At 39.6% G+C, this 23,443-nt stretch overlaps 5 protein-coding genes across 9 annotated transcripts in view; 3 read left to right on the top strand and 2 right to left on the bottom strand.

Annotated features, from left to right (window-relative positions):
* The window catches only part of LOC110175319 (chromodomain Y-like protein 2), a 28,409-nt gene extending 19,060 nt beyond the window's left edge, over positions 1-9,349 (top strand). Inside the window, exons 3-7 of the mRNA XM_020941477.2 lie at positions 157-374; positions 6,994-7,166; positions 7,247-7,457; positions 7,548-7,691; positions 7,833-9,349. Coding sequence (XP_020797136.1) covers positions 157-374; positions 6,994-7,166; positions 7,247-7,457; positions 7,548-7,691; positions 7,833-7,991 — 905 coding nt within the window. The 3' untranslated portion in view covers positions 7,992-9,349. The remainder of the gene's footprint in view (positions 1-156; positions 375-6,993; positions 7,167-7,246; positions 7,458-7,547; positions 7,692-7,832) is intronic.
* Positions 9,350-10,036: 687 nt separating this feature from the next.
* On the bottom strand, positions 10,037-11,423 carry cmc2 (C-x(9)-C motif containing 2). Of its 5 annotated transcripts, none has more exons than XM_055154696.1 (5): positions 11,170-11,423; positions 10,892-10,980; positions 10,592-10,697; positions 10,449-10,520; positions 10,037-10,358 (listed from the first exon to the last, which is right to left on the bottom strand). In XM_055154696.1, the coding sequence occupies exons 3-5, from the start codon at positions 10,670-10,672 to the stop codon at positions 10,275-10,277; spliced, it is 237 nt and encodes a 78-aa protein (XP_055010671.1). In that variant the 5' UTR covers positions 10,673-10,697; positions 10,892-10,980; positions 11,170-11,423; the 3' UTR covers positions 10,037-10,274. The 5 variants fall into 5 exon arrangements, with proteins under 5 accessions (XP_055010671.1, XP_055010672.1, XP_020797327.1 ...); XM_055154697.1 differs by having other exon boundaries at positions 10,907-10,980; XM_020941668.2 differs by lacking the exon at positions 10,892-10,980 and having other exon boundaries at positions 11,170-11,418.
* Positions 11,424-11,444: 21 nt separating this feature from the next.
* On the top strand, positions 11,445-17,183 carry atmin (ATM interactor). Its single transcript, XM_020941617.2, has 4 exons — positions 11,445-12,884; positions 13,227-13,352; positions 13,826-14,025; positions 14,101-17,183. Exons 1-4 carry the CDS (start codon positions 12,657-12,659, stop codon positions 15,803-15,805), a joined length of 2,259 nt encoding a protein of 752 aa, XP_020797276.1. The 5' UTR covers positions 11,445-12,656; the 3' UTR covers positions 15,806-17,183.
* Positions 17,184-17,847: 664 nt separating this feature from the next.
* si:ch73-103b9.2 (uncharacterized protein LOC100150067 homolog) lies at positions 17,848-19,079 on the bottom strand. Its single transcript, XM_055154308.1, has 3 exons — positions 18,998-19,079; positions 18,682-18,908; positions 17,848-18,606 (listed from the first exon to the last, which is right to left on the bottom strand). Exons 2-3 carry the CDS (start codon positions 18,868-18,870, stop codon positions 17,848-17,850), a joined length of 948 nt encoding a protein of 315 aa, XP_055010283.1. The 5' UTR covers positions 18,871-18,908; positions 18,998-19,079.
* On the top strand, positions 18,857-22,631 carry LOC110175397 (protein phosphatase 1 regulatory subunit 3E). Its single transcript, XM_055154259.1, has one exon. The coding sequence runs from the start codon at positions 19,757-19,759 to the stop codon at positions 20,678-20,680; it is 924 nt and encodes a 307-aa protein (XP_055010234.1). The 5' UTR covers positions 18,857-19,756; the 3' UTR covers positions 20,681-22,631.
* Positions 22,632-23,443: the final 812 nt, after the last annotated feature.

The following is a 23,443-nucleotide window of genomic DNA, read 5'->3' as shown; positions in this document are numbered from 1 at the left end:
TTTCATAAAGTGCAATTAATAGCCAGATATACTGTATGTCCATATGTGTGATAGATGAGTTGATTTAAGTCAAAAACTTTAATTTATCTGATCCACTCATTTTCTCATCACCATCTAGTATGACAGAAAATGACTGACTTGTTTTGGTGACCTAAGGACCCCCTCACGTCAATGGAAAAATACATTTGCACAACTCGGTCAAACGGAAGCTGACTGAAGACAAATGCAGTGCCATTGACAAGCGGCTCAGGTACAACGTGCGACAGAACGAGAGCAACTGTCGATTCAGGGACATCGTGGTGAGGAAAGAGGAGGGCTTCACTCACGTGCTTCTATCCAGCCAGACAACAGACAACAACGCTCTGACGCCTGAGGTGAGGACATAATGGTTCTTCTCTTGAATTTTTATATTTATCATCACAGTTGTTCTTTTCTGGTAATAAACATTTAGTGTAATCACCCTGAAAGACTGTACAGAAAACAGAGAACAGAGAACTACGACTGAACATAGGCCACTGCTAAGACTCCAGTCTGATCTGGCATTTTAAATATAGATGTCCAGATCTTGACTCAGACTCAAAAATATCTCTTATACAGTAGTAAATTGCAACAGTCTGTAGAGCTGTAGACCTCCACCCGAAGGACGCTATCACAGAGACCTTTACCAGCATGCACCTCCACCAACATGTCCCTCACCATTTCCATAGTTTACTTTAGAAACAACAGTTGTTGCCTTAGTTCATTGTCTATTTAAGGTCATTAAAGTGATGAAGCTCATTTCAAATTATTTTGAGCGAAGCACTTAAGACATCACCATAGATTTAATTTCTAATTTGAAATGAACTAGCTTTGTATTGTCTCCACTCTCTGGCTCTACTCTGCCTGTTTAGTTAATTAACAGTTTAATACATTTTGTCACAAACAAAAAAAAATTATTTAATCGTCAACATAGGCCTAGGGCATATAGCATAGGCGTTTTAGATGTAGTTTGTCCATGAATGTATTGCCATCCCGTGTCTGGTTATAGTTAGGAAAAAAGTTTGGGCTTGTCTTTAATGTCAACTTTCATGGACTTTTGGCATGGCCATGTTTACTTTAGGAACCTGTAGATGGAGGCAAGGCACGGTGGCTGAGTGGCTAGCACTCATGCCTCACAGCAAGAAGGTTCTGGGTTTGATCCCCGGGTCGCCTGGGCCTTTCTGTGTGGAGTTTGCATGTTTCTCCACGTGTCTGGATGGGTTTCTTCTGGGCGCTCCGGTTTCCCCCATCAACCCAAAACATGCTACATAGGTCTCCATGAACAGTTGATAGTCAAGGTCAGTTAAAATACAATCAATCAATGAACCTACCCAGGGACAACAGGTGGAAATTAGCACTGGTGTTAGTGGCTAGACACTTCACCCCCATTGCCTAGTATGAAAGTGGTGTGTGTGTGTGTGTGTGTGTGTGTGTGCGTTTGTGATGGTGGTGGTCGGAGGGACAGTTGGCGCCGATTGGCACGGCAGCCGTGCTTCTGTCAGTCTGCCCCAGGGCAGCTGTGGCTACAATAGTACCTTACCATCACCAGGTATAGAGTGAATGAATAATGCTGAATGTAATGCTCTGTAAAGCGTCTTTGTGACAAAAATGTCTGTGAAAAGTGCTGTATAAAGAAAGACTTACTTACTTGAGGATCCTCCAGGTGGAGGTCTGTGGGTTGGGTCCTCTGGGTGGATGTCTACATCCAGACCCCTCTCAGAAATTATGTATGTGGCGGTTGAATATTTTCTGCATTTTTAATTGGTATTCTAGGTCCCTGGATGCAGCCATCTTCCTGTCTTTCAACCCATAGCCACTACTGCTCTCAAACTCCTTAACTCATTGTTTATTCATGTATTCCATGTGGACATTGCAATTACATTTAATAACCCAATGGAGACTATTGGAGGCTTTTAATATAATACAGTAGAAAATGTTAAGTTAGTACATCATGTTAAGTACATGTTAATGATAAGTGCACACCATTTAAATTACAACACAATAGCCTATACACATTTCATATATTGTATTTTTTGTGAGTACAGTTATGCTTTCAGACCTCTGTTAAAGATGTTAATGTCTGTCTAGACAGCAGTTTTAGGTCAGAGAGTTCCAAGCTGGGTCTATTAAAGGAGAAACAGGACTGTCCAAAAGACTACACTGTCCCCACTAAAGAAACATTGGGTGCCTGAGGGAGTACCAGTGTCTGACAGCAAGAACAGAGCAGTGTCGGCTGTTGGTTTAATTTTTTGGGGGGACCCCTAGGCCAAAATTATAAATATATATTATAAATATATGTATTATATATAGGCTATATAGCATTATAAGGACTGTACAACAAAAATTTTGGTCATTTTGGTCACTACTGGCCGAACTGAGCACAGCACACAGCCAAGCACAAAATTTACGCAGCAGCACAACTTGATCCACCGCTCACAACCTGCCCCAACAACGCAACCTGACACACTGCTCACAATCAGCCCCAATAAGACAACGTAACACACCGCTCATAATCAGCCCCAAGAACCAGCCCCAACAACACAACCTGATCCACCACTCACAGCTAACCCCAACGACACAACCTGATCCACCGCTCTCAACCAGCCCCAACAATGTCAGCAAAACTACAATAAGAGTCTGCAGTCATGACACATGGCATCAGCGCTGCTCCTACAATGCACATCTCAGAACACCGGAGCAGCCACAAACTCATTTATGCTCTGTTTACCTGTGAGGCTCCATCCTCAGATTTGTCCCAAACTAACGAAAAGAAGCCTCTTCCCTTCTCCAGAGGAGCAGAGTGTGTCCTCTATCTACTGTTCTGTTGGATCTGTCTAAACAGTATATTATTGTCCAGTATGAAAAGATGAAACCGGTCTAAGGTCCAGTGCAGTTAGGTCCACAAGTCAAGGTCCGGGAGCCGAGTGTATGTGCTGGTTATAAAACTAGTCTTAATCCTACTTCCCACTACTGCCCAGGTTAAACTTTTACACCCAGAAACAAGCAGGCAGAGGCTGATGGAGCAGCGAGCAACTGCCCTGGCAGCAGCGAGTGCCCCATGTCCCACCGGCGGCAGCGAGTACCTGTGTCTGTGCGTCCGCTTTTTTAGGTCTGATTAGCATTGTCGCTCCCTCGCTCTCTCCTGTGTGGAGGTTTAGGCAGAAGTAGCCACTATCCATTGTGTGATTCAAAATAAGAGTCGTAGGATATCACTGTAGCCAGATGCACTCATTCCAGTTTAATGCTTCTTTTCTTGCTTGGCAGAAGGGTCCTACTGAACAGAAGATATATTACTCCCTAAAAAATGTTCCTCGGACACACTTTGACTTGACGTTGAACTCGCCATAACTCGTAAAGTACATAGCACTGTTGTTCATTAGCCTGTAGTAGCATGCTGCCAGTGGAGATTTGGCGCTAGGCAGGAGAGAGCTAGCACGCTGAATCACAATAGGTCAAGTGTGTGATAAAGGTTTACGTAAAGACCAATAAAGACCAATCACTTGACTTTAGTTCGCTCCGAGCTACATCCCCAAGATTTACAGTGAAGTGAGTGAGTTAAAGTGAGTACACCCCTCACATTTCTGTGAAATGACACTTTGATACTATGTGAACTAGTCTGTGTACAGCTTGTATAACAGTGTAAATTTACTGTCTCCTCAAAATAACTCAACACACAGCCATTAATGTCTAAACTGATGGCAACAAAAGTGAGTACACCCCTAAGTGAAAATGTCCAAATTGAGCCCAAAGTGTCAATATTTTGTGTGGGCACCATTATTTTCCAGCACTGCTTTAACCCTCTTGGGCATGGAGTTCACCAGAGCTTCACAGGTTTCCACTGGAATCCTCTTCCACTCTTCCATGACGACATCACAGAGCTGGTGGATGTTAGAGACCTTGCTCTCCTCTACCTTCCGTTTGAGGACTCCCCACAGAGGCTCAATAGGGTTTAGGTCTGGTGACATGCTTGGCCACTCCATCACCTGTAGCCTCAGCTTCTTTAGTAAGGCACTGGTCGTCTTGGAGCTGTGTTTGGGGTTGTTATCATGTTGGAGTACTGCGCTGTGCCCCAGTTGTCAAAGGGAGGGGATCATGCTCTGCTTCAGTATGTCACAGTACATGTTGGCATTCATGGTTCCCTCAATGAACTGTAGCTCCCCAGTGCCGGCAGCACTTCATGCAGCCCCAGACCATGACAATCCCACCACCAAGCTTGACTGTAGGTAAGACACACTTGTCTTTGTATTCCTCACCTGGTTGTCACCACACATGCTTGACATCATCTGAACCAAATAGTTTTATCTTGGTCTCATCAGACCACAGGATATGCATCCAGTAATCCATGTCCTTAGTCTACTTGTCTTTAGCAAACTGTTAATGGACTTTCTTGTGCATCATCTTTAGAAAAGGCTTCCTTCTGAGACCAATTTGATGCAGTGTGTTGCATATGGTCTGAGCACTGACAGACTGACCCCCCACCCCTTCAACCTCTGCAGCAATGCTGGCAGCACTCATACGTCTATTTCCCAAAGACAACATCTGGATATGACGCTTAGCATGTGCACTCAACTTCTTTGGTCGACCCTAGCAAGGCCTGTTCTGAGTGGAACCTGTCTGGTTAAATTGCTGTATGGTCTTGGCCATTGTGCTACAGCTCAGTTTCAGAGTGTTGGCGATCTTCTTAGAGCCTAGGCCACCTTTATGTAGAGCAACAATTCTTTTTTTCAGATCCTCAGAGAGTTCTTTGCCATGAGGTGCCATGTTAAACTTCCAGTTACCAGTATAAGAGATTGTGAGAGCGATAACACCAAATTTAATATACCTTCTCCACTTACACACCTGAGACCTTCTAACACTAACAAGTCACATGACACTGGGGAGGGAAAATGGCTAATTGGTCCAGTTTGAGCATTTTCACTTAGGGGTATACTCGCTTTTGTTGCCATCAGTTTAGACATTAATGTCTGTGTGTCGAGTTATTTTGAGGGGACAGTAAATTTACACTGTAATACAAGCCAGACTACTTCACATTGTATCAAAGTGTCATTTCTTCAGTGTTGTCCCATGAAAAGATATAATTAAATATTTGCAGAAATGTGAGGAGTGTACTCACTTTTGTGAGATGCTGTACTTCAGGGCTGCAATGTAAAGTAATGGGCAAAAGCACCGTACTGATGTCAGATTTTCTCAACACTTTAGGCTCTCCCATAGAACTCTATTGAGTTTGCTTTGACCCAGCGAACTCAAAGGGCAAACACATGAATCAAGTAATATGAGTAGATTAACGTGATAAAAATATGTCTACGCAGATGCAGCCTACTTCAAAATAACAACTCTATACATTTTTATCTAGGTCAAGTTAGTGCTCATTATTAAAAAAAAAGTATTCTTAAATTTCAAAAGTGAAACTTGTTTATCACTTACACCAAATTGCCATATTATTGGTTATCTTGGCCATATGATGGTTGAGTGGTTACCACTTATGCTTCACAGCATGAAGGTTCTGATCCTTAGGTCCCCCGAGGCCCTTCTGGGCAGAGTTGACTTGTTTCTCCCTGTGTCTGGATGGGTTTCTTCCAGGCACTCTGGATTGCCCTGTCAAACCAAAACATGCACCATAGGTAAAATCCTTCAGGTAGTCTAGACCAAGCCTAGCTACAAGATCACAACGATGGGTACCCGAGCACTGCACCCACTGCTTATGAGAAGATGCCCCAGTGCATTGAAGGATTTCCCTACGTGGACAACAAAGGGTATCTTATCCTTAATCTATCAAAATCTTCAAGGTGTACATTTTTAGTATACAAGACAAACAGCTGTTACTGTCAAGCTGGGTAAACATAAAGATAAGGGGCATTCTAGGGGCATAGATGCAGAGACAATCTTGCTTGACAAGCTTTTTGGGTAAAACAGAATAAAGCCATCTGTTAATGCAGATTAATAACAGACAGAAATGTGAGAAAATTGCAGATAAAGCTATTTGTCAAATTGTATTGTTTTTCCATCTTCATATTGCTGTGTTCAATGTCAGAAAGTAGTAGGTATGTGTAATTGATAGTTACTTGTCCATTTGGTAGATATCTGAATACAAGGAGCATCTCAAAAGGAACGATCTAGATTAACTGTGCATTCATTAATTTTAAGTGCATGTATAATTAGTTTAAACAACAGCCAGCTATGTAGGAGTTCACAATTACCTGGGCCATGCTGTGTTGAATGTCTGTCGTCACCACAGAAATGTGTCTGTAAAATCACAGCTAAACCTTTGGTGGTAAAATTCCACAATAATTATCTCTAAGAAGAACTAAGAACACTTGGTGTTGATCTGTAATTTTTTTATCTCATACATTAGGCTGCTTTTTACTTGCCTGCTGTTGCTTCTTAGTATACAGGAGCTCTGATGATCCACTTGTAAATCTGCTTTGTGATTGGTCAGTAAAACTAGCCAGCAATCAACAACAAGCTGACCATTTTTCTCAAAGGCATAGAGGCTTCTAATGCTCAGTTCCTTCTCTGTCTCTCATCTTTACAACTTAGTAAATAAATACACATAAAAACATGAACCTACTGCTGTTTTAGATGTAATGTTATTAATATGCACTTTATCTTTATCTGAGTACAATGGTGTTTAATATACCACCTTTTAATATCATATCTTGTGTGATATAGGTTTGGAGGTGTTCACTCCTTGAATCAAATGTGCACATATACCTTTGTAGACCAGTACCACAGGCTCGACAGAAATGTAATCCAGTCATTACAACCAGCTCTTATCAAACATATTCATATAACATACATTATATTGACAGATTTAATTAATCAACTTGATGCCTTAGCTAATCATATTTTGACTAAACAAGAACAAATCAAATGTGTGTTACTATTATTGTGACATAGGCTAATCTAATGCAATGTTAATGTTTTATTGTTTAAAAAAATAATAATAATATCCTTTCCATTTTTTTTTTTCTCCAGATCATGAAGGAGGTGTGCCGTGCTCTGGGCAATGCTGCTACAGATGACAGTAAGCTGTTACTGCTCAGCTCTGTGGGCACTGTATTCTGCAGTGGGCTGGAACCATCCTACCTGATCGGCCGTCTGTCCACTGATCGCAGGAAAGAGAGCAGCCGCATTGCCGAGGCTGTACGGTAAGAAAGCATCAACCCATCCAAGCAGTCTTTTAGAATTAATGCTGATAACTCATTTTACGTCTTACCCTTACTCTTAGAGACTTTGTGTTGGCATTTATCCACTTCAAGAAGCCCATTGTAGTGGCCATAAATGGGCCAGCTCTGGGTTTAGGGGCATCCATACTGCCCCTGTGTGACGTGGTTTGGGCAAGTGAGAGAGCCTGGTTTCAGACTCCATGTGCTGCCCTGCACCTCACCCCCTCTGGCTGCTCGTCATACACATTTCCTCAGATCCTGGGGGTATCTCTAGTGAGTCTCAAGCACATTATACGAACAGTTTGAAAGTTATCAAATATAGAAAAATGAGGACTTTGACTCTGTTTGTCTCCCCGTTGGCAGGCTAATGAGATGTTGTTCTGTGGGAGAAAGTTGACTGCTCAGGAGGCATGCAGTCGAGGCTTGGTGTCACAGGTGTTCTGGCCCACCACATTTAACCAAGAGGTCATGTTACGGGTGAAGGAAATGGCTTCTTGTAATGCAGTGGTAAGTTTGTATTACTTTGACCCTAAAAAATTTACTGTATGGTTCTGAGCTGTAAGGTACTATATATTCTACCTTATACTAACCCACTTTTGGGTTCTTAGCCAGGAATTGTTGCTTAAAAGTGTGATATTTCTGTTAAAGGTTTTAGAAGAGTCTAAATGTCTTGTTCGGGGCATAATCATCTCAGTTTTGGAGGAGGTGAATGAGAAGGAGTGTCAGATGCTGAAGCAACTCTGGTGTTCTACTAAAGGTCTGGAGACACTGTTCAGTTACCTTCACAACAAGTCCTATGACAAGTGAGCGACTACTGCCTAAACAGAAGTAATGCTGTGATTAGCTGTAAATGAAGGATGCGCTTAAGTGCAGTTTATTTATTTTCTATGATGTAACTGATTTTATTCGACATATTTTAATCTAAAAGAATCAGTCAAAGGTCTGTTATTTCAAAGCAGAGTATATAGACATATACAAAGTCTATTTATTTGTGTATTTCTATTTTTAAAAATACCTGAATAAATATTTTGGTAGTTAATGCCTATGCTACTTTAACATTCCTGAGATTCTTGCTAAAGAAAACTCACCAATTTCAATGGCTGTTAACAGTTTAAGCAAGGTTACTTATGGCATACAATATTATAAATTGTTGGGGTATACAGTATCATCCATAGTTTAACTTTTGTGTTTTTGCTTTGCCTGGAATTTTTCACACCTTACCTTGCATTTAAAGAACTTCAGGTGTTTTATTGCTAAGAAATACCTTGAAATACATGAATTCCTTCTGTGACCAGGCTGGCCGCTCCATAGATGGGACATATAACAAGGCTTGGTAACTTCACCTTCTTCTTTCTATGTAGATAGATATAATGCCATACTGTGGCATTCCAGACAAAGCAATAACATCTCAGTGGAGACCAGAAAATGTGGATGTCCCCCTCCCTGAAAATTTATAGTACACTGTTTAAATATAATTGTCTTACAAGAATGTAATAATAGTCTATATTATAACATAATGCATCGCATAAACAGCACTTATTTTTAATACATGTTTTGAACTGTGAGGTTTGAATCAAAAGATAATTAATTATACACATAGGTTCTTACACTGACCAATCTTCATTTAGTCCAAGTAGTGCATCTTTTTAATGTAATTGTCAAGGAAAGATTTATAGGTTGGTGTAGTTAACTTGAATATATGTACAATATATGTTTCTCCGTTGAATATGGTATGTATTTATTTGTGTTTCTGAGCACAGAACTGGAAACGCAGTGTAATGTATGCAGTTGGAGTCCTAGTCCTTGTCTGCATGTGACAAACTATCTTGTAAAGAATCATGTTCTGCATAACAACGAAACTCTTAAGTGTGTGTAAACTGTCCTTTTAGATTTTCAGCAAGTGTAAAAATGCATCTGAGAATATTAACACAAAGTGGATTTTGTAAATAGGTGCATGTGCTTACATTTACTGTATTTATATAAATGTTGTATGTTTTGTACCAGGATTGTAATTATGGTAGAAATCTTGCAAGTTATTTTTCTATTTATTTGAGATACATTTTGGATATGCAGTGCCATGCGGTTTGCTTTGCTTTAGAGGAACCCCAACAATTTAAAGCATTATTGGCCAGTATGTATATATATATATATATATATGTGTGTGTGTGTGTATATATATATATATACACATACACACATATATATATATATATATATATATATATATATATATATATAATATATATATATATATATATATATATATATATATATATATATATAAATTAAAGAAGTCTTTGCATCTTAACAGATTTTTAAATACACACATCTACAGAAATGAAAGGTTTATACAAGCCTGAGCTTTTGTACTCAAAAGCACTTGGTGTGAGTCACAGTTGAAGTGTCACTTAAAGCCATCAACTCAGGTATGCTCGAATGATCATGTATCACGATTATTTATTTACAAATGTATTTATTTGATTATTAACCTGAGATGGTTTACACTGACTTCTTTGCAGAGTGTTTGATTTAATTTTATGTTAAAAGTGTTTCCCCAGGCATAATATGTATATTCGAGCATGAGTTTGAGACATGTTTCTTGTTTCTATAATTTGTTATGATACAATGCAAATAACTGAATTTTTATTGTGATAATTTAAGGCCTGTTTATTGCCATCAGCATAATGGTTGTTGTTGATCTTTTCCCTGTCTGAAATCCCAGGGTGCCTTAGATATGTCAGAATTGATCCATATATTTTTATGGATAGTAAATTGCATTCAATAAATCGGTCCTTTCCCAGGGTACCTTTTGTCTTCAATACATTGAAAAATATGGAATAATCACATATACATTTAACACTGATTTGATCATTTATTCAGAAACTTGTCTTGAGTCAGTATAATCCCACATTGTAGTTGTAAATAATACCCACATATTTCATTTATTTCACTGATCAAACTGTTTCCTGACCAGCCATAATGTGTCACTTAGGGAATTGCATAATTCTGATTCCCAGCAATGCATAGATTTGTGGTAGCTCTTCTATTGTAGACCTTATATAACAACAAAAACAACAGTTTAAAGTCAATTTAAAATTTCTCTCTAGAGCCTTCCTTTATCCTCCTCTTCATTTCCAGAGCATGTTGCTTGCTGCGTTCTCTCTTTTCTAGGCGCTGTGGAGACGAGAAGAAGTTGGTTACAATTTGAAGAAATTATATATGTACTGCATTACAGTGCTGCGATCTACCAACACAACGTCTCACCTCTTTTTTCAGACAATTACGCATAGCACGATCAAAATCATTACATGTTCCAAAAAATTTCATAAAGTTGTGCTAGAAAGAAAATTTTAAAAAATGTATCAATCAATATATTTTAAATACAAGGGAATGCACATTTCAGCTACCTCCTGATGGCACTTCCTGAGCTGAGAAATCAGTTCATTGCACTCCTCTGTGTGCAGGTGAGGTGACAGGTCCGTGTGCATGCTGAGTTAAGGGCCAACTGTACCTCTGCAGGACAAATGAGGGTTCAGAAGAATTAACAAGTTGTAGGGAGTGTTCTCTAATAATTGTATGAAGAAAACGTAAACATGCATTTTTTTTTAAACAACACTATATGTAAGAATTTAATATTCATCTTAAATGATAAGAAACTAACTTGGAACAGCTATAGATATGCCTACATAACATTAAAGCATAGGTGCCTTAATGAAGGATACTAGCGCCTCCATATCCCTCTCCTTCCTGTTCAGTCATTTTGATGTTGATGTAAATTTCTCCACTGGAATCTTAACTGCAAACACAAGAAGGACATCTAACTAAAAGTGTCATTGACACATCAGACCTAGTCTGCAACAGAAACTATATAGATGTTATGTAAAACTACAGTAGACCAATAGACTATGTACTATGAATAACACACAATAATAACAGTGTGGGCCTTGTACATAGAACTCATGGGGGGAAAAAAATCTACACTTACCGGTAGGCCTATATGTCATGTCATTGAAGACTGCTTACTTGAGTAGACGGGACGAGCAATACACGGGTTAGTTATGCGCTATAAATCGATTAACGACCATTAGATTATCCAGGCAGTATCTCCAATCACTAAAGCAAACTCACAGGTGCTTAAACCGAAGGTAAAATTAATCGTTATCTCGTATTTCTTTGTTGATCTCTAAAGAGAACGCTTACCAAATAACATACATAGGGCATGCGCACGAGACAACAGAGCAAGCGCCAATCATCGTCTCTGCCAAACAGCCAATGAGTTGTGGTTTTCTCATTGTAGGCGGGACTTATACGGATTTTTTCTTCTACTGACAATTCTACGGTACGATACATTTTTGAAAAGCAAAATTATTTTTTCAAAGTAAAATTAGAGGTTAACTGAACCCTTCAAAGTGGCACGCCTTTTGGTGTATTTTGACTTTTTGTTTTTTTCAGCGAGTTCGTTCATTATCATTATTATTATTATTATTATTATTATTATTATTATTATTATTATTATTGCTGTTGTTGTTTATTTATCTATTTCTTGTTCATAAACACAATAGGTACAGGGCAAAATAAAGAGTAAGTGGGCTTCAATGGTTTTAAAAACTGCCTCTTCTTTTTGCTATTAACATAATTGTCCTTTAGGAGAACGTAGATCTTATAAATGTTCTAGGTACAACCATAGCCTTTGTCTAGCCTCAGCCTTGAAACCCACTTTTGGGTTCTTGTTTTTAAATATTTTAGAAGACTTTACTTGCTTTGTTGAGGGTATAATCATGTTATCTTTATGTAGGGGGTGAATGTCCACTAGGGGGAACCCATAGACCTTAATTATCAAACACCTATTTTCAACCTGGTCTTTTTGCTATCGCTCAAAGGCATTATTTTGTTATCACAGAAATTTGCCCTGGATCAGTTCACTGACATTCGCAGAGACGTGTTTTGCTTGTTTTGCTATTCGTGATGTCATTGTGACGATCGGATCCCCATAATTAAAGAGTGCATTGCTCCGGTATCTCTTGCATAGCCACTTCTTAGAGTGAATCTAAAATTGAATGCAACCTTTATAAACAATCATGCATTCACTCAATATTTTGTAGTATTATGTAGCCAGGTCTACTTTTAGACCTACCACAGTTTAAATAACGCTACAAAAATTAACGTATGACAAAATAAGATGTTCTCCACATTTGTCACAGTAACATCATGGTATCTGATAGACAAAATTATAAAGTTTTATCAATGCAGTAGGCCAAGCAAACAGGGACATTTTATGAAATTCTTGTTTTATTATGAAAGTCAACGGAAGTTTGGCAGATGACGTATATTGTATTTCCGGGGTTGATATCTGCGTGGATGGGATGATGGCAACGCAAAGCAAGCGAAATACTGATCTGATGGAATTTAGATACGTATTACTTTAACGCTATTGGTAAGGTATTTTAAAAAAGAAGATTTTTGGCATAGAAAATGGCTTCGTTTAAATCCAGTGAAGTTGAAGAGGGAAAGTATGCGTATGCCAACAATCAAACACGCCTCGAGTCTGCGTCGCAGTCTCGGGAAATAATAAAACCCTCAGTCACGGAGTTGACTAAAGAAGTCCGAACTAACATCCTCTGCACAGTGGAAGGATGTGGGAAGATTCTTCCAAACACGCCTGCTCTAAACATGCATCTTGTCAAGTCCCACAGAGTCAAGGTAAACAACTAGGGCTTATTACTACACATGGCAAGCTTTTTGTCGGCATAAAATGATCATCATGCAAATGTAGGTACAGTTAATTAAAAGTGGGTGGCCCCTTTTATCTGACACTCCTGTATCCTAACCTTAATTAACTGAAGTAGTGTAAAAATCCTAGTTACCACAGTGCATTTCGTTATGTCCTGCTGCTCGTCAATCACCTCAATTCTATTTTGGGGTGTGAGTTTTGCTTTTTCTGCCTTTCTGTCTTTATTGACATTTGTCATCATGCAAATGCAGTTCTGAATATAAATCATTTCAACTTTGAAAAGGCCACTAATTTTCTCTTTTCACTTCCAGGATGGCATTGTAAACCCTACTGTAAGGAAAGATATGAAGGGTTCTCAGAAACTTTACTGTTGCCCTATTGATGGTTGTCCCAGAGGCCCAAGCCGACCATTTTCACAATTTTCTTTAGTGAAACAAGTAAGTATGATATTATTTCTCCTTTCTTAAACATACGGAAAGTAGAATTAATACATAACAATTATTAAAATACAAACTACACAACAATACAAATTTCATGTTCATTTGACTATTGGAAACCCTCTGCTCCAAAAGAGAAGTTTGTAAGGGGCTTATCTCAGAGCTTCATGCTCACGAAAACAACTGCTCAAAACCAGAATCTCAGTCAGGAGGGTCCAACAAATTGAGCATCCTTGTGGCCAGAGTGATCGACAGTGTCCCATCAGGGAACACATAGGTGGCTCGATGTACATTATAAAGTCCCAGAGCTACTGGTAAAAGGCCAAGGCACAGTTCAAATGCAGAACATGCCAGTGCAAAATTGCATCTGGTTTGGTAGTGCTCTGGTGTTATCTGATTTTATGTGTTGTATTGTGTATATGTATAACATTGTTTGATTTGCTTTTATTTGTTTGCCCTATTTTTTTCAATAGCATTTCATGAAGATGCATGCAGAGAAGAAACACAAGTGCTGCAAATGTAACAACGGCTATAGCACAGAATGGGATTTAAAGAGACATATAGAAGATTGTGGAAAGACATACCAATGTACATGTGGCTGCCCATATGCCAGCCGGGCTGCACTTCTCTCTCATGTTTACAGAACAGGACATGAAATTCCTACAGAACACAGGCATGTATAAGCAACACACTTTTAGAGAGATTGCTAATTTTTTTAATTTGATCTATCAATTTTGCTTCTTCACAGAATTCCTCCAGTTAAGAAAAGAAAAATGGAGAAAGAGCTGAATGCTTGTGAGAAGGTTAAGGATACTACTCCCCACAATATTTCTACAGTTGGAGAACCAACAGAGGGCTCTCATTGTCAGGAGACCAGTCATTCATCAGATGCTGTTAATAGGAGATCAAATTCTCAAAAGACTTTTCAAAAGTTACTGTTGCCTAAACCAAAAATGGCTATTGTCAGTGTTCCCATCATGCAATTAGCACATCTGCCAGTTCTCCTCCCATCTTCAGAAAGTGGAGCTTTAAGACCTCTTGTACTTGCGATTGATAACCAAGGATCAGTTGGCAGCTTTCACCTGGTACCTCAAGGCACAGAAGGCAGGAAGGATGCCATGAGCTCTTTGAATTCTAACCAAGACCCCAAAAGCATTGGTGTTCAAGTGAATTTAGATCCTGTAGTAATGGAGGACTCTGGTGCACGAGGAAGAAGCATGTCGACTAATATACAGACTGATCAGTCATACTTGTCCAAAGTGCCTGCATCAGTGACCGAAGCTGTGACTGTATATTCTGTTGCTGAGTCTTCGGTGTCGTCCTGCTCCCAAACAGACATCAGTGTCAGTGCTCAGGTGCTCTTGCCTGTCAGCGTGGAAACTCAGACCTCGTTAAGAGCCAAATCTACTGCATCTATTGGAGCACAAACCGAAACCCAGTCCTTGTGCCAGATTTCATGTTCTTCTTCTATTGTACCCCCATTCAAGAGTAGACGGACACAGACTTGCTCTGTCAAGACTCAGAATCTAGCTTCCATGTGTTCTGACCCATTCAGTGACCATAGCCTCAGTGTGTCTACTCAGACAACAGTTGTGGGCCTGGACACACTGAATCCTGGTGGGAGCAATATATATGGGGACATGAAGTCTGCAAGTTCAATGTGTTTTGCTGTGCAGACAGAGGACCTTAACACAAATAACATGGCAGACAACCAGACTCAAACCATGTCTTTGCTGAATGACTTGGAGAATATTTTGTCCGATAGCATGTCTGGCCACCAGGTACTTACAGAGACTGCAGCAGGGTGTGGGGCTAGTCTCAGCTCTGTTCAGGACCAGCATAATGGCATAGACTTTGACTTTGAGGACTTTCTCAGTGCTGTACATATCCAGACGCAGACAGAGGAGAGTGAGTTTGGGGGACTGAGTAGTGACACACACCTGGAGTCTTTAGACATCCAGACTCAAACTGACTTCCTTCTCATGGATGAACTAGACCAAACTGGAGGACCAAATCGAAACCAAGCTCATGATCTTGAATTATTTGATACACAAACCCAGACAGATTTAAATTTTTTGCTAAATGCTGGCAGTCATGTACCACTTGGCAGCATATTACGACATTCAAGTTTTTCTATGAGCACTGAATCTTCAGATACTGAAACTCAGACTGATGTTCCTGCCTTTCCTTCAAGCTTTTCAGCTCAGACTCTTTCGGTTAATCAAGGAGACAGTGCTAGGTTACTGAGTAGCGCAGAGACTCAGACTGTGACCAGCCAGGCAGAGGGCCTCGGCCAACTCTTCCTGATCAGTAATGAAACACAAACTGTCATGGATGACTTCCTGTCAGCGGACCTGGCATGGAATATGGAGTCCCATTTCAGCTCGGTAGAAACGCAGACATGTGAGCAGCTCAGTGCTCTCTTTCCACGGCCACAGAAGCCCAATAGCTGAAGATGACCAGGCTAGAGTGATACAGGCTTCAAATTTCCTCTTCATTGGAGGAACTGGCATAAACTGCTTACAGCATTTGACGGGCTAATGTGAAAAGTGTGAAAATGTTTAAGGCATTCCACTGAGCGACCCCTCTTATGGAGTTGTTCGTTGACTGCACTTTATAGCATGTTGGACATGATGATTGACAGTTTACAGATTTGTTTGCACATAAACCCATGCTTTGTTTGACAAAATTTACATTTTATTGACTGACATCTGACTGTCACACTGACACTGACAAAACATTTTTATCTCATTTATTTTGTCTGAAGTATCTTTCGTGTCATTAACATGAGAAATGATGGAACGTCACCGTATGGCATACCGTGTTTTAAGGGCACTGCATGGGTACTGTATGCTTTTTACAGTTTTGGCCCTTCTTTTTCTTAGTTTACAAATGTAATTTGAAAAGCATGAACTAGACCTAAAAACACTAGAGATGTTTCTGCTACCAGTAGTTGCCTCTTGAATGCTGCATTGTGAAAAGCAGCAAGACTGCACATTAGGTGAAGAATAGAAGTTAAAAGTGTCTAGTCATGTTATTGTACTGATTAAATGGAAATGTACTTTTGATGTGCAAACCTGTTCTTTGTCTTAATGTACGTATATTTGTGTTTGTAGCCAAATCCTTAACATTTGGTCTGTAGGCATTACTGATGTGGTGGTACAATAGCAAATTAGTAATGTTACTGCTTGGCACAATTTTAATATTAACTGAAGGCTAGATTTGTGGAATTGTTCAAATCGGTTGCTTTTGTAATTGTTTTTTGTGTGTGTGTGCATGTGACTTGATCTTTGCACTACTTTACCTCATAAAGCACACACCCACCTTATTACTACTTCTCTAGGAGGACCTATAGGCCTTGATTATGTGTTAATTTAAGTCGGTGCCTTTCCTTTCATACAACTGCTGAAATGTGAATGAAGAAACTACACTTCGAAAATATTTGACTGCATAGATATTGCAATGTCCACCTTATTTCTGTTCTGCATGCTTAAAGAAACACAGTTGCTGGTTTCATTTAATACATTATTATCATCAACAATTGCAGGTTAAAGAAATGTGCAAAGCACAAGGTTGAAGAAGGAAAACTAAACCCTTTACCCCCCAATTCCATCCTATAATATAGTTACATTAAAGGGAAAAACAAAACTAGCACTTTCTATGTGTTCTATTTTATGTCATGTAAGTGCATGCTTAAAACTTACTAGCACAATTAATGTGTTGAATATGATTTATCTGTATACATTGAATTGCATATAATATTTGTGATGTACTGCAGATATCACAAATAAAGTGATGGCAAAATGTGTGTGGGACATTTAATGAGTTTGAGATTGGCACCTGATGTGGTAAAGTGATCACAGTTTAAAATGCATATGACTTGGTTTGGTGAAATAGCATAGCCTTGCACAGCAAATGATACTTGTGAGTTCACAAACTCAGAGCAACACCTATCAAAATAAGAGTTATTTATTTTTATTAATCAAATCAGGATTATTGTTTACCAGTAATTTAGATTTGGCCCTTCTTAACATTATAGTTTGTTCAACAGTAACAGTTATAATTTTTAGTACATTCTTAAATGTGATGTTATCTGTGAAAGCTAAGCACTAGTCTAACCTGTCAGATGCACTTAACACGTGTAACAGGGTGTTAAAGAAATAGACACAAAAATGTTTGCGTTGCATTGTATACACATTACACTATGTTTTTGTCTAGGAAGATGACATTCAAAAAATAAAGTGTATTGTCACATTATTATTACCATTTATTTTTTGGCGTTCTTGTACTTCTTAGAGATACCTCCCACCTTCAGCTCTATAGTCACAAGTTTACTGTAGAGATAAAAATGAGTATCACTTGCAAAGAAACAATCCAAACCCAGTCTAGTGGGAACCACTTTTAACAATGTTATAGACTTCAATTAATATAATCAAACATGTCCATAAAATGTGCAATTTCAACCATTTATTTCTTTGCAGTCTTTGAGATAAGTCTAAGAGTATAAGCAGCTGGGATGCATTTGGACCTGCCTGTTTTCTGCAGTTCCGGAGTGAAGTGTCTTGCTCATCGAGTACCCAGCGGGGTGCAGTGTTTCAGGTTTGGAGGACAGTGTTACATGATACCTCTTAGGGACTGACACACTCACAGCAGAGTAATAGTTGGGGTTATGTTGGCATGTCCTGTACTTGGAAGAAACAGTCTCATTGTAGGCGCCCTTGGGAAGTTCAGTAGTGTAAAACAGGTCACCTTTTGTTCCTCGGATCCTGCTTATCTTATTAATTAGGAAAAAATGTTCCAATCCCGATTCACCTTGTTGATGTTTGTTGAAGTTTTGTTCATTTTGTGGCATATTGATGGGTGGCAGAAAGGAAAAGTTTTTAATAGGAACTAATGCATTGTTAGTCTTGAGGCGGTTTTTCCGAGACTTTGGTGACCTGGTGTCCCTTGTCTGATCTGTCAAGCTGAGCTGAGCTATTTGTTTGGAAGTGCCATTTACGAAAGATATTTTTGAACTTTCAGGTGTTTGGTTTGGTGCGTTATGCTTGGTACATGCACATGAGTTCTGGCTTGATATCGTGGACCTTAATCTAGTTGGAGGCCTCAATTGTGTCTCACTGGGTTGTTCAGCTAAATTATCTGTTTCTACAGATGTGGAACAATCGTGTTCTACATCCTTGTGATTTGCTTTATTGTCAGTCTTCTCGACCAGAAGAAGCGGGGCGAGTGGCGCGACTCTTGCCCAACCACCCACCTGTAATGATATTGTGACAATGTCACTTATACAAGCTGGATAGTAGAATAAAAAGGTAAAAACAGGTTTACTTACAGCTTCCTCCCAACCCTGGTTACATTGATACTTGTAGGGATGCAGGTCTTTCATGAACTCTTCCTCACTTAATACAAGCAAAACATTGACGTGTCCTCGGTCTGGTGTTTTGTCTGTCCTCCGCTCCACTCTGCGTGTCTCATTACATTGTTCAGTAGGACCACTGACCACTACTTTCCAATTTGCCATTATAAGCACAGGCTACTTCCGTCGTCCAGTCTTGCTGGCTAAAAAGCATAAAAGCAGATTTATAACTACTACACTCAGATATATTTACAAAAAGCCTCTTACTCACGCATTTCATTTTGGCACGTACATTTCCCATATTAGCTGCATTTTAGCGCAAGGACGCGAATTACGATTTCCTTATTGGCGACTTGTCTTCATGGTCGGCGGAGTTTCTCCACAACACAAGCGCTGAATGCCTTCACAGGCTCCGTTGTTATGACAACAGAAGCAGCGCTGCACGGGTGGCACGTGACACAGAGGGAGTGGGCGTGGCAGAGGGAGTCCTCTTCTGGGTCCTGACTATGGTCCTGCGTCTCCCCTTTCACTACCTTTTCAACACTGCGCAGCAACGAAAGCCACAGCTATTGCTTTACATCACATTCAACCCGAGCCATCTTGGGAATAAATATTAGCAGCACTGGATTTTGAATCGCCACTGCCAGTTCATTGATAAAATTATAGAGAGCCTGTTTGCAATGGTCAGCGGGAACCATTGCAAGGTGGAGTTCTGCACGTAGGACATTTGACGTCATTAACCTGACAGTAGCTGTGAGAGAGCACTAGAAAACACAAAACGCGAAGTACAGCTCTGCCAAACCTGTTAGAAATTTTGGAATGGGGATAGCGTCTGAATGAATTTGGAAAATGTCAATCACTAGAAGGAGGTGGATTTTACCGGCACCTGCTACAAGTACCCATTTTACTGGCTTACAGCTTCAGCGTGGCTGTGAGTGACGCGCTCAACGCACCTATCCGCGCCTGGGACAGTCCACGCAACGCGACTTCGTGCTCTCTTGCCGGTGCTCACGACTACTTGACTTCTGCAGTGCGGGGACTGTTGCGTTTTATGGAAGGGAAGTCTGTGCACTCACTTGTGGTCATGCTGCCCCCCAAAAACTGTCTGCCGAGAAACTACAGCTGCATTGCTGGACTATTCGGTAGCCTAACGGCAGCAAACCCACGCCTTGAAGAAGGAGATGATTTTGATGTGATAAACGTCACTTGTGAACCTGTCGAGTGCCCTGTGGTGGACGAGAGACCACGGGGCAGGGAAATCCTTCTAAAGCCACCACAGAGTCCTACTCTGCGGCGGAGATGCAAGTCGCTCCCTACGTCAACGGAGAGAGCAAAGTTAGAGATTTCCCGTAGCAGAAGTCCGACCAGCCAGAAAAAAGTCCGCTTCGCCGACTCTTTGGGCTTGGAGCTGATCTCTGTAAGGCATTTTAATGATGCTGACGAACCAGATGTGCCAGAGCGTATCTTCGCTAAATTACCCAAAGGAACGATGCACCTTAACCATTTGGACACAAAGTTCCCTAGACCCGTTACGCACGCCATGTTTATGGAGTTGGAGTTCACAAATCCCGGCACTCTCCCTGGCTTCGAGCAGAGGGTGAGAGAGGTGAAAGTCTTATTGGAATCTGTGGAGGCTGATGAGTTCAGCCTGTCTGGCTTTGTCCGCGTCTTAAACTTGGCGTTTGAAAAGAGTGTATCCCTGCGCTACTCCCTAAATAATTGGATATCATTTATGGATAGTCTGGCTTCATATGTTCCCAACTCTAGCGATGGCGCCACTGACAAATTCTGCTTCAAAATCGTTATGCCCACCTACCTGGACAATGGAGGCACATTACAGTTTGCAATTAAATACTGTGTCGGTGGGCAGGAATACTGGGACAATAACAATGGAATCAATTACAAGGTACGACCACGCCGGTTGAAGATGTCCCCGCCCCGCGAATGGGAAAATGGATGGATACACTTTATCTGAGCCTTGTGCGTAAATACGCATTATGATGATTCTCCCCGGTTACACAGTAGCCTCTTTTTCCCAGTTATTAGCTCGAAATCTTAAGTGTTATCGGCTAATTGGTGCATTTTGGTCAAATTCTGTATATTTTTAGTGTTGCGCATTACCAAGCCTCTGATAGGTACCTGCTGTAGAATGGTCGCCGATGTCAGAGCGTTGCACGCAGTGCCCTTTGGGGGGCATGTTCGCATTATGTAATGTGGAGACACGTGCCGAGGAAAACGTGCCGGGTATAAAACGACCACTGGCATCAGGCCCCCCGTTATGCACACACACACACATATATATATATATATACATATATATATATGTGTGTGTGTGTGTGTGTGTGTGTGTGTGTGTACAATTAATTAATTGGATCAAATAACTCAATTATGCGTGTGTATATAGTCCATTTAATTAATTGTTCAAATTATACTTTATTTCTATGTATGTTTAATCTTCAGGATTGCCTCCTATGTTTTTTAGAACATACAAACTTTTCTAATTGCAGCCTATTTTATTTATTGTTAGATTTTTGTTTGTTTTTTGTTTTTATCTGACTCTGAGCTATTACTGATCTTTTTGTCTGTATCCCAGGATTTCACACACCTTGTGCCCCTTTAAGCTACCAGAAAACCTGCTATCACTATACTTAAATTAATCATATACAGTCTTTCCCTTGCATGTAACAGATGCTGTTTTATGGCCTTAGGTGTAGTATATGATAATCTTACAGTGTTACAAGACCAGACACATCATGTTAATGGTAGCTGTAGAACTATGAGTATCACTTAGGCCTTTGTGTACATGATGAAGGCTTCTAAAATCTGCTCTTTTTAATAGGGCATTCTGCTTTGAATGTAGGTGACATGAACTATTCTTGTGACCACTTTTTGGAGCAGATTAATTGTGTTTTTATTTCCAGGATGTGTCCATAACTCTCAATGACATGAAAAACACTTACGAATTGGCTTATTTCTTTGGTTAATGTTCTTTATAACAATACTATGTACTTTCAATGGCCAAACATTGAGTCATCTGTAATTATGTGTTTTTTTATGTGAGTAATTTTAGTACAAGTTCTACACCCTGTGCAGTACTAGTCCAGAAAGCAAAAGTCTTACAGGTCAATGTGTAGAGTGATGCATCAATCAACAGACTCTATCCAAATCCTGCTCTATTTTTTTTTTCTATGGTTGTGAAACATGTTCCATTCTGTTATTGATGCATCAATATTGAAGGGCTTTGGGTCACTTACATATTGACCCTTGTATACCACTGCATCACAGCTCACTTAAGTATAAATATGTGTGTAAATGTTTAAATGTTTCACCTTGAATGTCTTCCTACTACTGTATTTTGTGTTTGTCCTTTAAAGTGGAGATAGAAAGTTGAAGAGAATGAAGTTTCTATCTGATGGAGAGATAAAGTTGAATTGAAAAGCACATTGTATATTTGGGCTATGGATAGTGTGACATTTTGCCTAAAATTATTTTGTAAAAACAAAACATTTGCAGTCTAAAAGTGCATTATGTATTCCTTAAAATGTTACAAAATATATTTAAACACATTGTTTAGGACCATGTATAATTGCTAACTGACAATTTATTGACAGGGGCACTTTATCTTATGGTGAAATTTGACATATGATTGTAGTGGACTGCTTTGAGATGGTAAAAGCAGGTTTGATGCACCTTTGGGCCAAGGGGAATGGACTAAAATGACACTGGTCACTTCAAAGCTATACCAAGAGGACATCCATTTTTGTTATTATTATTATTATTTTTTTATTGTGTAAAGCACTTTAGTAAAGTTGCACATTTTGTTATGTTCATCTGATTTTGTCATCTGCATTAAACATTTTTTTTACTAGCATGCACTGTTAAAACTCACCTTTAAAGGGCAGTTTTAGAGTTTACTGTATTATACATTTTGTTAAACCACTATGAAATAAAAGCATTTGTGATCAATACATTTATGTCTCAATTATGATGTAGGGTTGATTCTCAAATGCACTGCATACATCAAAATAACTGCAATTAAGTTAGAAGCAGACTACCGTTGGCTGCATCCATCGCCATTGATGATATGTTTGCAGAAATGTCCTTGAATAGATTTCACACTTTTTTTTCCTCTTTTCTTGCCTGAGACTAAAGCTTGAAGCATGCAAACAACTCATTAGAACTTGTGTCAAAATATGGTCACAATAGCTGCCTTGTTTGCAGTCCAAAGCCTATAAGGCCTGTTCAGTGGCTCTGCACATGCTTTTCAATGGGAGCTATAGGGGACTTTGGTGGCAGATGCCAGAAGTGGAAGAATACCCCCCTAACCTCTTTGAATAGCAATTGGCAATCAGTGGAGGCTGAGCAAAACCTTGCCGGCTTATCACAGATTTTTTGGCATCTGCACAGATGACAAATACAGCAATTCATCCCTCCTGCTGGAATAATGCAACATAATCCCATCTACAGTTTTTTCAGGGATGTAGAAGTATTATCTAATATAAACAGTCCCTGACAAAAGTCTTGTCACTTATCCATTTTGTAGAAACAAAAGCTTATAACCTGATTTTAAATTAATCGATTGGTTTTAGAAATGTCTCATATGAAAGCTAAAACCCTCCCAAATTACGCTCAATATACTAAAATAAATTTGCTTCACTGAAGAAAGACTGATCATTTAATGAACACAGAGGTCAGATTTTGGCAAGACAAAAGTCTTGTCACCTATAGAAAATTGAAC

The sequence above is a fragment of the Boleophthalmus pectinirostris genome, unplaced genomic scaffold, assembly GCF_026225935.1.
Source record: "Boleophthalmus pectinirostris isolate CB_2022bp ecotype Guang Dong unplaced genomic scaffold, ASM2622593v1 HiC_scaffold_19, whole genome shotgun sequence".
Taxonomy (NCBI): domain Eukaryota; kingdom Metazoa; phylum Chordata; class Actinopteri; order Gobiiformes; family Gobiidae; genus Boleophthalmus; species Boleophthalmus pectinirostris.
The sequence above is the reverse complement of the archived record's forward strand: the minus strand, read 5'-3'. Positions and strand labels throughout refer to the sequence as shown.